This window comes from Coregonus clupeaformis, chromosome 27, assembly GCF_020615455.1.
Source record: "Coregonus clupeaformis isolate EN_2021a chromosome 27, ASM2061545v1, whole genome shotgun sequence".
NCBI lineage: Eukaryota > Metazoa > Chordata > Actinopteri > Salmoniformes > Salmonidae > Coregonus > Coregonus clupeaformis.
In genome coordinates, this window is record NC_059218.1 from 34,010,616 (window position 1) to 34,023,754 (window position 13,139).

Sequence of the window (13,139 nt, forward strand, 5' to 3'; positions counted from 1 at the left end):
ATCGGCTGTCTCAGACGATCCCGCAGGTGAAGAGGCTGGATGTGGAGGTCCTGGGCTGGCGTGGTTACACGTGGTCTGCGGTTGTGAGACCGGTTGGATGTACTGCCAAATTCTCTAAAATGACTTTGGAGGCTGCTTATGATAGAGAAATGTACATTAAGTTCTCTGACAACAGCTCTAGTGGACATTCCTGCAGTCAGCATGCCAATTGCATGCTCCCTCAAAATTGAGACATCTGTGACAAAACTTCACATTTTAGAGTGGCCTTTTATTTTACCCAGCACAAGGTGCACCTATGTAATTATCATGCTGTTTAATCAGCTTCTTGAGATATGCCACACCTGTCAGGTGGATGCATTATCTTGGCAAAGGAGAAATGCATGCTCCCTCAATATTGAGACATCTGTGACAAAACTTCACATTTTAGAGTGGCCTTTTATTTTCCCCAGCACAAGGTGCACCTATGTAATTATCATGCTGTTTAATCAGCTTCTTGATATGCCACACCTGTCAGGTGGATGCATTATCTTGGCAAAGGAGAAATGTTCACTAACAGGGATGTAAACAAATTTGTGCGTAAAATCTGAGATAAATAAGCTTTTTGTGTGTATGGAAAATGTCTGGGATCTTTTATTTCAGCTCATGAAACATGGGACCAACACTTTACATGTTGTGTTTATATTTTTGTTTAGTATAAATGTATGAAAAGTATTTATCCAATGCCCTGAAAACAAACCTTGAATTTATGACAAGACTTGCTATTTTTATGCATCTTAATCTTGATATATTTTCATCTTAATCTCATGATTTGCCTCAAATTAACCACTAGAGGGCATTACTCACCAAGACCTCAGGAGTGTCTCAAACTCACCCTACCTACCCGTTCACAAACTAGCCAAGTTAACTATCTAATAATGATTTTAAAAAATGTGTAGCATACATATTTTAGATGGCAACTAATCAAGTTGTTATAACTATCCCAATACCAATATGTGTTTACAGGTTGATCTTAGTATTTGTATAGCCTATGGAAAATGATTGTCTCACATGTTTGTCAAAACAATAGTTTCTCAGCAACAATATCTGATGGTAGCTCCCCCTTAAAAAAACACATACAGCCCTGATGGCATGTGAAAGCGGAACAGTTATCTCTCTCTCTTGACATTTGCTCACACACAGGATGAGACCACAGCCACTAAGACATTGTGAGAGAGACAGGAGGAAGTGACAGGCAGATTTCACAAGCTGCAAAGACAGGCAGAGGCGGAGGGCACCTGGTGTTTGACTCTGTGAAGAAAATTAGTTTGGGACTACAACTAGGTAAGACATACAGGGTGATGTTGAGGCACAGAACAGTGATAGAATTGTCCACACTGAATAGTGGCTCTGAAAGTAAAGAAAGGGCAGATAGAACATCTTGGATAGGGGTATGGGTGTTGTTGAACAGATGATTGAGAAAGGGGTCATTCATTTACAGGAAGTAATACGGTTTTGGTTTCCTATCCTATAATTACAACATATACATTAATGAGGTTTATGTTGGTGGAGTACATTATTACAATATATTTTAATGTGGGGATTGGCTAAGAGGGTCACGTGCAGAGCAGACAATATTTTTCCTGTAGTTTGATTCACTGTATTACCTGATTTCACACATTTTTGTCTGATCTAATAACCATACACTGTCTATCAATGTTCAGCATTTCACTTGCAATGAAAAAACAATCGTTTTTGCTTTAATTGAAAAGTGTGTTAATAATGGGTGTTTCTATCTTAAATGCAGATGGCTTTATTACCACTATAATACAGCACCTTAAAAATTAGAGTTGATTGTTAGTTCTACGATGTAGCATCAGCTATCACAATTAACACTTGATAATTGAGTGATAATTGTTCACTGTGCTAATGAGTGCTATATTTTCCCTCTGTAAGTATGGCTGCTTGGGATCTGTCTGTGACAGTGGAGGAACTTGGCCCAGAGGCCCCACCCTTCAAAGTTAGCGTGACCTCAGACCTGCATATTGGTGGTGTCATTCTCAAAATTGTGGAGAAGACACGTGAGTTCCCTACCAATGTACACTTCAACTTCCATCCATATTGGTGGTATATTTAAGATAAGAGTATATTTAAGAAATAAGGCCAGAGGGGGTGTGGTATATGGCCAATATACCACGGCTAAGGGCTGTTCTTATGCACGATGCAACGTGGAGGGCCTGGACACATCCCTTAGCTGTGGTATATTGGCCATATATCACAAACCCTGAGGTGCCTTATTGCTATTATAAACTGGTTACCAATGTAATTAGAGCAGTAAAAATAAATGTTTTGTCATACCCGTGGTATACAGTCTGATATACCACCACTGTCAGTTAATCAGCATTCAGGGCTCGAACCACCCAGTTTATAACATCTATTTCATATGCAACCGTGGGGTGTAGAGTAGTAAGTTATTATTCATTCATACTCCACAACATCTGTAAGTCAGACAACAGAACATGAACATTGATTCCAAAACAACATTCAAAATATCTATGCAATGGAAAACAACAGACTGTACTGTATTTGGCTGAGAGTCAAATATGATCACCACTAGGCACCATAGATGTGTTTTAATACATCATTGCCAGACACCTCTCTGTCCACTCCAGAGATAAAGAAGGATTGGTCAGACCATGCCCTGTGGTGGGAGCAGAAGCAGCAGTGGCTGCTCCGGCCATCCTGGACCCTTGAGAAGTATGAAATCCATGCCGACGCTCGCCTGAGCCTCACCCCCCAGCACAAGACCCTGAGACTGGGCCTACCCAACGGGACCACCCTGAGGCTTCAGGCATGCTTCTCTCGTCCAGTCTTCCAAACGGTCATGGGGATCTGTCGTCTGCTGAGTAAGTAAATATATGAGGAAGAGTTCCCACCTAAATAAAGTAAGAGATTCTTCTTATTGTTGCAGATGTTAATCAGCATCCCCTTACACTGCTTCCCTCTGGTCATCCTCAGACCTGCGTCACCCAGAGGAGCTGTCGTTGTTACGGCCAGTGGAGGTGAAGAAAAAGAAAAAAGACAAGGAGGCAGAAGAGGAAGTAGTATATGATCTAACAGGCCTTCAGATCTCATCAGGTAGGTCCAGTCAAATTGGAGGTACACTTCAAATTTCAAAATGTCTGTTCAACATTCCGTACAGTAGCTTTCACTGTACAGTACACACCAAATACTGTGTAACATATCATAACTGCATGTGTAATAACGACAGGTTCAGCTCACACCCTCTCCAATGGCATGCCTGTGCACTTTGCTGACTCACCGCAGACTGAGGCTGTGTATAAGATGTTGTCTGTCAGCCTACCTGCACCTGCTCCTGAGACTATCACCAAGATGCCCCGTCCCACCAGCATTGTGGACAAGGCACAAGTTCACAGCAGGTGAGTGTCTTGTGTGTATGTGCACAGCACACATAGATATGTTTACGTATGTTACTCTGTGCGATAGTGGGTGTGATTAAATGTGTGTTTTATTATTGTATTTAGATGGCTGGATTCGTCTCGTTCTCTGCTCCAACAGGGAGTGCAGGAGCATGACAGGCTGCTGCTACGCTTCAAATACTACTGCTTCCATGACCTGGATCCCAAGGTAGGCCTGAACCACGCTTTCTGAGGGGCTATCAATTATTTCCTTTGTTTACCTCATGGTGGCCGTGAATTGGGCTGTGTGTAATCTGTCACTTTATCTACCTCGTCTCTGTCTCCAGTATGATGCGGTCCGTCTGACCCAGCTGTATGAGCAGGCTCGCTGGGCCATCTTGCTGGAGGATGTTGACTGCACAGAGGAAGAGATGATGCTCTTTGCTGCCCTTCAGGTAAACAACGACTGATTGAAATGTCACCAAAGGTTTTTCCCTGTGTATGACACATTGCTTCCCTTCTCTTTCACAATGTTATACGTTTGTGTATGTGATTTGTGTGTGTACACTATCCTCAGTACCACATTGGTAAGGTGTCTCTGTCAGAGCCCCAGCCGATGACATCATGTCCTGCCATGGATGACCTTGACTCTGCCCTTCAGTGTTTGGAGGTGAAGATGGAAGCGGACGAGAGCAGCACAGTGGACATGCTGGTTAGTCCCTCTGAGTCGGAAAAGGCTATACGGACACTCCTGATATTTAGTTTCAGAATTGGTTAAAATTAGGTTACGGTTAGGGTTAAGGGTTTGATTAAGGTTAGGGTTAAAGGGAAATTCCACTCAAAAACTATATTTTGGTATTTGTTTCATTAGTCCATTGTTGATATAGTCCGAAAATGTTTTGCATGTCAGCAATCAAATACAGCCAGTATGATGCATTTAGCCTGTATGATTCATTTTGCATCATATTTACATTTACATTTTAGTAATTTAGCAGACGCTCTTATCTAGAGCGACTTACAGTTAATGAGTGCATACATTTTTCATACATCATATGATTCAAAATGCATCATACCGGCTGTATCAACAATGGATTAATGAAACACATACCAAAATACAGATTTTGGGTGGAGTTTTCCTTTAAGGTCAGTTTTTGATCTTGGTTAGTTGTTTTGTAGGTCAGCAGTGTCCTTATAGTCTCTCCCCTCTGAATCTCCACTATACTGCACTGGTCTGTAGCTGTGGCCATGGCTGATTTGTAAGGCAGCAGGAAAGAAGTTGAATTGCAACTGCACATGAAAACACAAAATAGACACTTGATTTCATCTCTACACAGGAAACAATGACGGCAGCACCAGAGCTGCATGACTACTTGAAAATCTTCAGGTAATATGGGTTGACAACATAAACCATTGCTGGCTGGCTGAACGCCCTCTGACTCAGATCCATCTTTCTGCCGGTGACAACCTTTTCCTGCCTTGGATTTTAGATTGGATATCGATCACGCAAGATATATGAGACTTTCGGATAGTCTTGATTCGTTTTTTTATGAGACGTACACGTACTCACCCACCCATACACACCCAAGCAAACACACACTCCGATGCAGCCACCGTTATATTGATATGCACACTCACACACACATACAACTAACTGCATACCCTTTCCAATGTTGCAGAAAGACGTTAGCATCCTAGTAGTACTTTGTTTTATCTCACTTTCTCCGACCTAGACCAAAGAGACTGACCCTAAAGGGCTATAAACAGTTCTGGTTCGCGTTCAACAACACATCCATCTCCTACTACAAGAGCAAAGAGGAGAGCCTCAAGGAGCCCATTCAGCAGATGAACCTCAAAGGTAAAATGCACTGACATGCACTGTGGTGAAACTGCACACCTACATGCACATACACTCAGCCCACATTTTCACATACAACCACAACCACACAAGCTGACACCCCTGCAAATATGTGTACATACAACATCCATTCTAGTACATAGAGCATCAGAAAGGACATTCTAAGCAAAATGTTACTTCTGGGTTAATCAATATTATTCTAGATATAATTAGATTTATTCGCTGATGACTTTAATAAGCCAAATGAGTCCAAACTGGCCCCATAAGACACTGCTGTGCTCCTCAGGCTGTGAGGTGGCCCCAGACGTTAGTGTGGCTGGTCAGAAGTTCTGCATCAGGCTGCTGATCCCTGGGGCTGAGGGCATGAACGAAGTCTACCTACGCTGTGAGAATGTAAGGAACTCAACTCTCAGCTCACTCTGTTTAGAGAATTCTTCACATGAATGAGAAGCTATTCGTATCATCCTATGTAACCTGTTCCAAGGAATAGACCCAACTGCTACATATCAATGTACTAAGTCCCACTATGTCATGCTCTGCTATGGTATATTTCCATCTTTCCATACCATGTCCATTCCTCTCCTGTCACTAGGAGCTGCAGTACAGCAGGTGGATGGCAGCTTGCCGTTTAGCCTCCAAAGGGAAGACACTAGCAGACAGCTCTTTCTCTAGTGAGGTGCAGAATATCCAGTCCTTCCTGGCCATGCAGCGAACCACCCCCGGGGCCAATACTGCTCAGACTGATGACAGCATCAACACACACAGCCTTGTATCTCCACGCTACCACAAAAAGTACAAGGCCAAACAGGTAAGAGTCATGGCGATCTGCGGGGGAACTCGCGTAATATTACAGAATGTATAATAATAGAAGCAAACATAACGTTCACACTTGACTAGTGATTCTAACCATCCCTCTGTTCTATCAGCTAACTCCTCGCATCCTGGAAGCATATCAGAATGTGGCCCAGCTCCCACTAACAGATGCCCTCCTCAGGTTTCTTCAAATCTGGCAGGCTCTACCTGACTTTGGGGTGTCTTATTTTGTGGTGAGGTGAGTACTTGTCCTTTTGTCAAATATTTTCCAGCTATCTGCCTTGTCAACATAGCACTAAATCTTAGCTCACTTGAAATTACCCAAATTCTACACATTTCCTGTATAATCACAGGTTTAAGGGATGCCGTAAAGATGAAGTTCTTGGGGTCACCAACAACCGTCTCATCCGCATTGACCTCAGCATAGGAGATGTGGTGAAGACATGGAGATACAACACCATGAGGCAGTGGAATGTCAACTGGGATATTCAACAGGTAAGATGTCTCACTGTCTGCCTAATGTATCTTCATCTATCTGTTACCTGGTCTGTCTACTATATTGTTTCAAATATGTACAAACTAATTATGACTTAAATGTTTATCTGAAGAAGACCTATAAGTGGAATCAATTGTTAAACCTAATTTCTTTATTCCAGATGGCCATTGAGTTCAATGGCAATGTGAACATTGCCTTCAGCTGTGTGACAGCTACCTGCAAGATTGTGCATGAGTACATTGGGGGCTACATCTTCATGGCCACACGCACCAAAGAGCAGGCAGAGGTGTTAAACCAGGAGCTCTTCTTCAAGCTGACTGGTGGTCATGAAGCCATCTAAACATTCATGAATATCTGGATCTCAGAATGCACCTTTATGGTTTTATGGTACATGGACATGCAGTATTAGAACCAATCAAATAGGTTGTCAAGAGTCACCAAGACATTCAATGGGAAAGTGGTCAGTTGAACAAGTTCTACATAGGCTACCATTTCCATGACTCAGAACTGTATTGTTATTACTCAACCATACAATATGTTTTACTGACGTTATAAAAGTCAATTTCGTTTTTAAATGTTTGTGTATTCTTCTATTCAAATGTATTCAATAGGCTACATCGATAATATTAAATGAATGGTATGCAAGAAAATTGCTTATTATTTGCTCTGTTGTTGTTGTGGTTCAAAATAATAAGACGTAAAAGGTGTACATTTATCACCAAGGCATAAAGCCTGATGGATGGATGGAGGCAGGCCATAGAAGTAGTTTGGAGGTGGGGGTGCTGCGATTTTTTTCGTGGCCGACGGGGGAAACTTTTTGCCCTCACTGCAGACGTCTATATCGGTCCACGCATGACTGTAAGTCGCTTTGGATAAAAGCGTCTGCTAAATGGCATATTATTATTATTATTATTATTATTATTATTATTATTATTATTCACCCCTACTTCCTGTGGCTATGAGGCAGGCCTACATTCACAGTCAGTCACAAAGGCTGTTTTAGGCTTATCTCATAGGAAACCACATACAGTGGGGAGAACAAGTATTTGATACACTGCCAATTTTGCAGGTTTTCCTACTTACAAAGCATGTAGAGGTCTGTAATTTTTATCATAGGTACACTTCAACTGTGAGAGACGGAATCTAAAACAAAAATTCAGAAAATCACATTGTATGATTTTTAAGTAATTAATTTGCATTTTATTGCATGACATAAGTATTTGATCACCTACCAACCAGTAAGAATTCCGGCTCTCACAGACCTGTTAGTTTTTCTTTAAGAATCCCTCCTGTTCTCCACTCATTACCTGTATTAACTACACCTGTTTGAACTCGTTACCTGTATAAAAGACACCTGTCCACACACTCAATCAAACAGACTCCAACCTCTCCACAATGGCCAAGACCAGAGAGCTGTGTAAGGACATCAGGGATAAAATTGTAGACCTGTACAAGGCTGGGATGGGCTACAGGACAATAGGCAAGCAGCTTGGTGAGAAGGCAACAACTGTTGGCGCAATTATTAGAAAATGGAAGAAGTTCAAGATGACGGTCAATCACCCTCGGTCTGGGGCTCCATGCAAGATCTCACCTTGTGGGGCATCAATGATCATGAGGAAGGTGAGGGATCAGCCCAGAACTACACGGCAGGACCTGGTCAATGTCCTGAAGAGAGCTGGGACCACAGTCTCAAAGAAAACCATTAGTAACACACTACGCCGTCATGGACTAAAATCCTGCAGCGCACGCAAGGTCCCCCTGCTCAAGCCAGCGCATGTCCAGGCCCGTCTGAAGTTTGCCAATGACCATCTGGATGATCCAGAGGAGGAATGGGAGAAGGTCATGTGGTCTGGTGAGACAAAATTGAGCTTTTTGGTCTAAACTCCACTCGCTTTGTTTGGAGGAAGAAGAAGGATGAGTACAACCCCAAGAACACCATCCCAACCGTGAAGCATGGAGGTGGAAACATCATTCTTTGGGGATGCTTTTCTGCAAAGGGGACAGGACGACTGCACCGTATTGAGGGGAGGATGGATGGGGCCATGTATCGCGAGATCTTGGCCAACAACCTCCTTCCCTCAGTAAGATCATTGAAGATGGGTCGTGGCTGGGTCTTCCAGCATGACAATGACCCGAAACACACAGCCAGGGCAACTAAGGAGTGGCTCCGTAAGACGCATCTCAAGGTCCTGGAGTGGCCTAGCCAGTCTCCATACCTGAACCCAATAGAAAATCTTTGGAGGGAGCTGAAAGTCCGTATTGCCCAGCGACAGCCCCGAAACCTGAAGGATCTGGAGAAGGTCTGTATGGAGGAGTGGGCCAAAATCCCTGCTGCAGTGTGTGCAAACCTGGTCAAGACCTACAGGAAACGTATGATCTCTGTAATTGCAAACAAAGGTTTCTGTACGAAATATTAAGTTCTGCTTTTCTGATGTATCAAATACTTATGTCATGCAATAAAATGCAAATTAATTACTTAAAAATCATACAATGTGATTTTCTGAATTTTTGTTTTAGATTCCGTCTCTCACAGTTGAAGTGTACCTATGATAAAAATTACAGACCTCTACATGCTTTGTAAGTAGGAAAACCTGCAAAATTGGCAGTGTATCAAATACTTGTTCTCCCCACTGTATGTGGTTTCCTATGAGATAAGCCTAAAACAGCCTTTGTGACTGACTGTGAATGTAGGCCTGCCTCATAGCCACAGGAAGTAGGGGTGAATAATAATAATAATAATAATAATAATAATAATAATAATAATAATAATATGCCATTTAGCAGACGCTTTTATCCAAAGCGACTTACAGTCATGCGTGGACCGATATAGACGTCTGCAGTGAGGGCAAAAAGTTTCCCCCGTCGGCCACGAAAAAAATCGCAGCACCCCCACCTCCAAACTACTTCTATGGCCTGCCTCCATCCATCCATCAGGCTTTATGCCTTGGTGATAAATGTACATGTGACACTCTGGCTCCGGGACTTTTGTATTTGAGCCAGGGTGTATTTGTTTTGTTGGGTTTTGTTGTGGGGTTTTGTTGTATAGGGTGTATTCGTTTGGTTGTGTTTTGGGTGAGTAATTGTAGTGTCGTGTGACTCCCAATCGGAGGTAACGAGTGTCAGCTGTCGGCTCGTTATCTCTGATTGGGAGCCATATTTAAACTGTTTGTGTTCTCATGAGGGTTGTGGGTTTTTGTTCCGTTTCGGTCAGTGTACCGTGGACTTCATTGAGTCGTCTTTTGTTTTGTATTACGTGCTTTACTCAAATAAAGTCATGTTTCTTGGACACGCTGCGCCTTGGTCATACTTAGACGACATAGACGACCGTGACAGAAAAACCCACCTTAAAAGGACCAAGCAGCGTGTCAAGCGGCAACAGGACCCAGCTCCAAAGGCTTCCTGGACATGGGAGGAGATTTTGGACGGAAAGGGGTCCTGGACTTGGGAGGAGATCCTGGATGGGATGGATCGCCGTCCATGGAGCGAAACGGTGGAGAGGCGACGGCGAGAGGAGCAACGGCGTCAGCAGGGCCATCGTCGGAAGGACGAGAGGCAACCCCAAAAAGTTTTTGGGGGGGGGCACATGGCTTGGGCGGCTGGGCAGCAGGAGGCTGCCACAGGGCTGACGGAGGCAGAGAAGGGGCGAATTCAAGAGGCAACCAGGTTACGGGGGTCACTGGTCAAAGTAGGGAAAGGAGATGTAGGGGCACGGCGAGTGGTACTGGGGGTGTATTACCAGTCCGGTCCGGCCCGTTCCAGTTCCCGGGGTAGAGCCAGTGGTGTGTGCCTCCAGTACGGTCCGGCCTGTTACGACCCCTCGCACCAAGGATACGGTGCGCTGCGCCAGCCCGGCCCGGCCTGTTCCGGCCACTCGCACCAGGGATACGGTGCGCTTCGCCAGCCCAGCCCGGCCTGTTCCGGCCACTCGCACCAGGGATACGGTGCGCTTCGCCAGCCCAGCCCGGCCTGTTCCGGCCACTCGCACCAGGGATATGGTGCGCTCGCCAGCCCGGCCCGGCCTGTTCCGGCCACTCGCACCAGGGATACGGTGCGCGTCGCCAGCCCTTTCCCACCAGTGCCTACACCACGCACCAAGCCTCCTGTGTGTCCCCCGAGTCCTGTGCGTCCTGTTGCTGCTCTCCGCACTAGGCCTTATGTGCGTCCCCAGGGTCCAGCATGCCCTGTTCCTGCTCTCCGCACTAGGCCTTATGTGCGTCCCCAGGGTCCAGCATGCCCTGTTGCTTCTCCCCGCACTAGCCCTGAGATGCGTGTCCTCAGCCCGGTACCTCCAGTTCCGGCACCACGCACCAGGCCTACGGTGCGCCTCAGACGGCCAGAGTCTGCCGTCTGCCCAACGGGGCCTGAACTGCCCGTCTGCCCTAAGGCGCTTGAACTGGCCGTCTGGACTGAGCCTGCAAAGCCGCCCGTCTGCCATGAGCCTTCAAAGCCGTCCGCCAGACCGGAGCCGCTAGAGCCTTCAGCCAGCCATGAGCAGCCAGATCCGTCAGCCAGCCATGAGCAGCCAGATCCGTCAGCCAGCCATGAGCAGCCAGATCCGTCAGCCAGCCATGAGCAGCCAGATCCGTCAGCCAGCCATGAGCAGCCAGATCCGTCGGCCAGCCATGAGCAGCCAGATCCGTCGGCCAGCCATGAGCAGCCAGATCCGTCGGCCAGCCATGAGCAGCCAGATCCGTCAGCCAGCCATGAGCAGCCAGATCCGTCAGCCAGCCATGAGCAGCCAGATCCGTCAGCCAGCCATGAGCAGCCAGATCCGTCAGCCAGCCATGAGCAGCCAGATCCGTCAGCCAGCCATGAGCAGCCAGATCCGTCAGCCAGCCATGAGCAGCCAGATCTTTCAGCCAGCCATGAGCCGTCCAGCCAGGATCCGCCATTGAGTCCGGTGCTGTCCCTTAGCCCGATGCTGTCCCTTAGCCCGGTGCTGCCCCTTATCCTGGTGCTGCCTCTTAGCCCGGTGCTGCCCCTAAATCCAGGTGGGGTAAGTTGGAGAGTGGTCATGTGGAGGAGGCTAGGGAAGCGGGTGGTGACTAAGGTGGGGTGGGGACCACGACCAGGGCCAGAACCGCCACCGTGGACAGACGCCCACCCAGACCCTCCCCTAGACTGTATGCTGGTGCGCCCGGAGGTCGCACCTTTAGGGGGGGGTACTGTGACACTCTGGCTCCGGGACTTTTGTATTTGAGCCAGGGTGTATTTGTTTTGTTGGGTTTTGTTGTGGGGTTTTGTTGTATAGGGTGTATTCGTTTGGTTGTGTTTTGGGTGAGTAATTGTAGTGTCGTGTGACTCCCAATCGGAGGTAACGAGTGTCAGCTGTCGGCTCGTTATCTCTGATTGGGAGCCATATTTAAACTGTTTGTGTTCTCATGAGGGTTGTGGGTTTTTGTTCCGTTTCGGTCAGTGTACCGTGGACTTCATTGAGTCGTCTTTTGTTTTGTATTACGTGCTTTACTCAAATAAAGTCATGTTTCTTGGACACGCTGCGCCTTGGTCATACTTAGACGACATAGACGACCGTGACAGTACACCTTTTACGTCTTATTATTTTGAACAACAACAACAACAGAGCAAATAATAAGCAATTTTCTTGCATACCATTCATTTAATATTATCGATGCCATAATACTATAGCTGCCATATACTTGTTCTCCCCACTGTAGGTCTCCTGCTACAGTGCATACTGCCTAAATACCTAAAAGAAACTAAAGTATATGGCAGCTATAGTCTTCTGTAGTGCATTTTCTATAGACTGTAGTAGAATAACATTTTGGAAGAAGAGACCGACAGCTGCAGAATTTGTGTTTAGGACTGAATAATTCAGCTTTATTAATTTTTATTAATCGTACATTGAGCTCCAAGATTATTTGTTGTTGTTGTTTTGGCTCTGTACTCCAGCACTTTGGATTTGAAATGATACAATGATTGTGACTGTGCAGACTGTCAGCTTTAATTTCAGGGTATTTTCATCCAAATCGGGTGAACCGTTTAGAAATTAAAGCACTTTCTGTACATAGTCCCCCCATTTTAGGAGACCAAAAGTATTGGGACAAATTCACTTACATGTGTATTAAAGTAGTAAAAAGTTAAGTATTTGGTCCCATATTCATAGCACGCAATGACTACATCAAGCTTGTGACTCTACAAATTTGTTAGATGCATTTGCTGTTTGTTTTGGTTGTGTTTCAGATTATTTTGTGCCCAATAGAAATGAATGGTAAATAATGTATTATGTCATTTTGGAGTCACTTTTATTGTAAATAAGAATATAATATGTTTCTAAACACTTCTACATTAGCAGATAATCCTGAATGAATCGTGAATAATGATGAGTGAGTTCAAATATCCTACCCCAAAGACATGACAGCATTTTATTGTGGTATGGTATTTGTGCGTCTGTATCATTATTCACGATTCATTCAGGATTATCCCTAATCATGGTAGCATCCACATTAATGTAGAAGTGTTTAGAAACATAGAAGTCCCCACAAGAATAGTAAACAAACAAAAATTTGACCAACTGGGGACATTTTGTTTGTCCCCACAAAGTCAAATGCTATTTCTAGGG

At 45.0% G+C, this 13,139-nt stretch overlaps 1 protein-coding gene across 1 annotated transcript; it reads left to right on the plus strand.

The window, feature by feature from the left end:
* The first annotated feature begins 1,223 nt into the window (after positions 1-1,223).
* im:7154036 (fermitin family homolog 3) lies at positions 1,224-7,134 on the plus strand. The gene is made up of 15 exons (XM_041851208.1): positions 1,224-1,320; positions 1,933-2,057; positions 2,649-2,882; positions 2,995-3,114; positions 3,248-3,416; positions 3,522-3,624; positions 3,743-3,850; positions 3,973-4,107; positions 4,730-4,779; positions 5,126-5,250; positions 5,537-5,643; positions 5,843-6,058; positions 6,177-6,301; positions 6,417-6,558; positions 6,720-7,134. The coding sequence occupies exons 2-15, from the start codon at positions 1,934-1,936 to the stop codon at positions 6,897-6,899; spliced, it is 1,938 nt and encodes a 645-aa protein (XP_041707142.1). The 5' UTR covers positions 1,224-1,320; position 1,933; the 3' UTR covers positions 6,900-7,134.
* Positions 7,135-13,139: the final 6,005 nt, after the last annotated feature.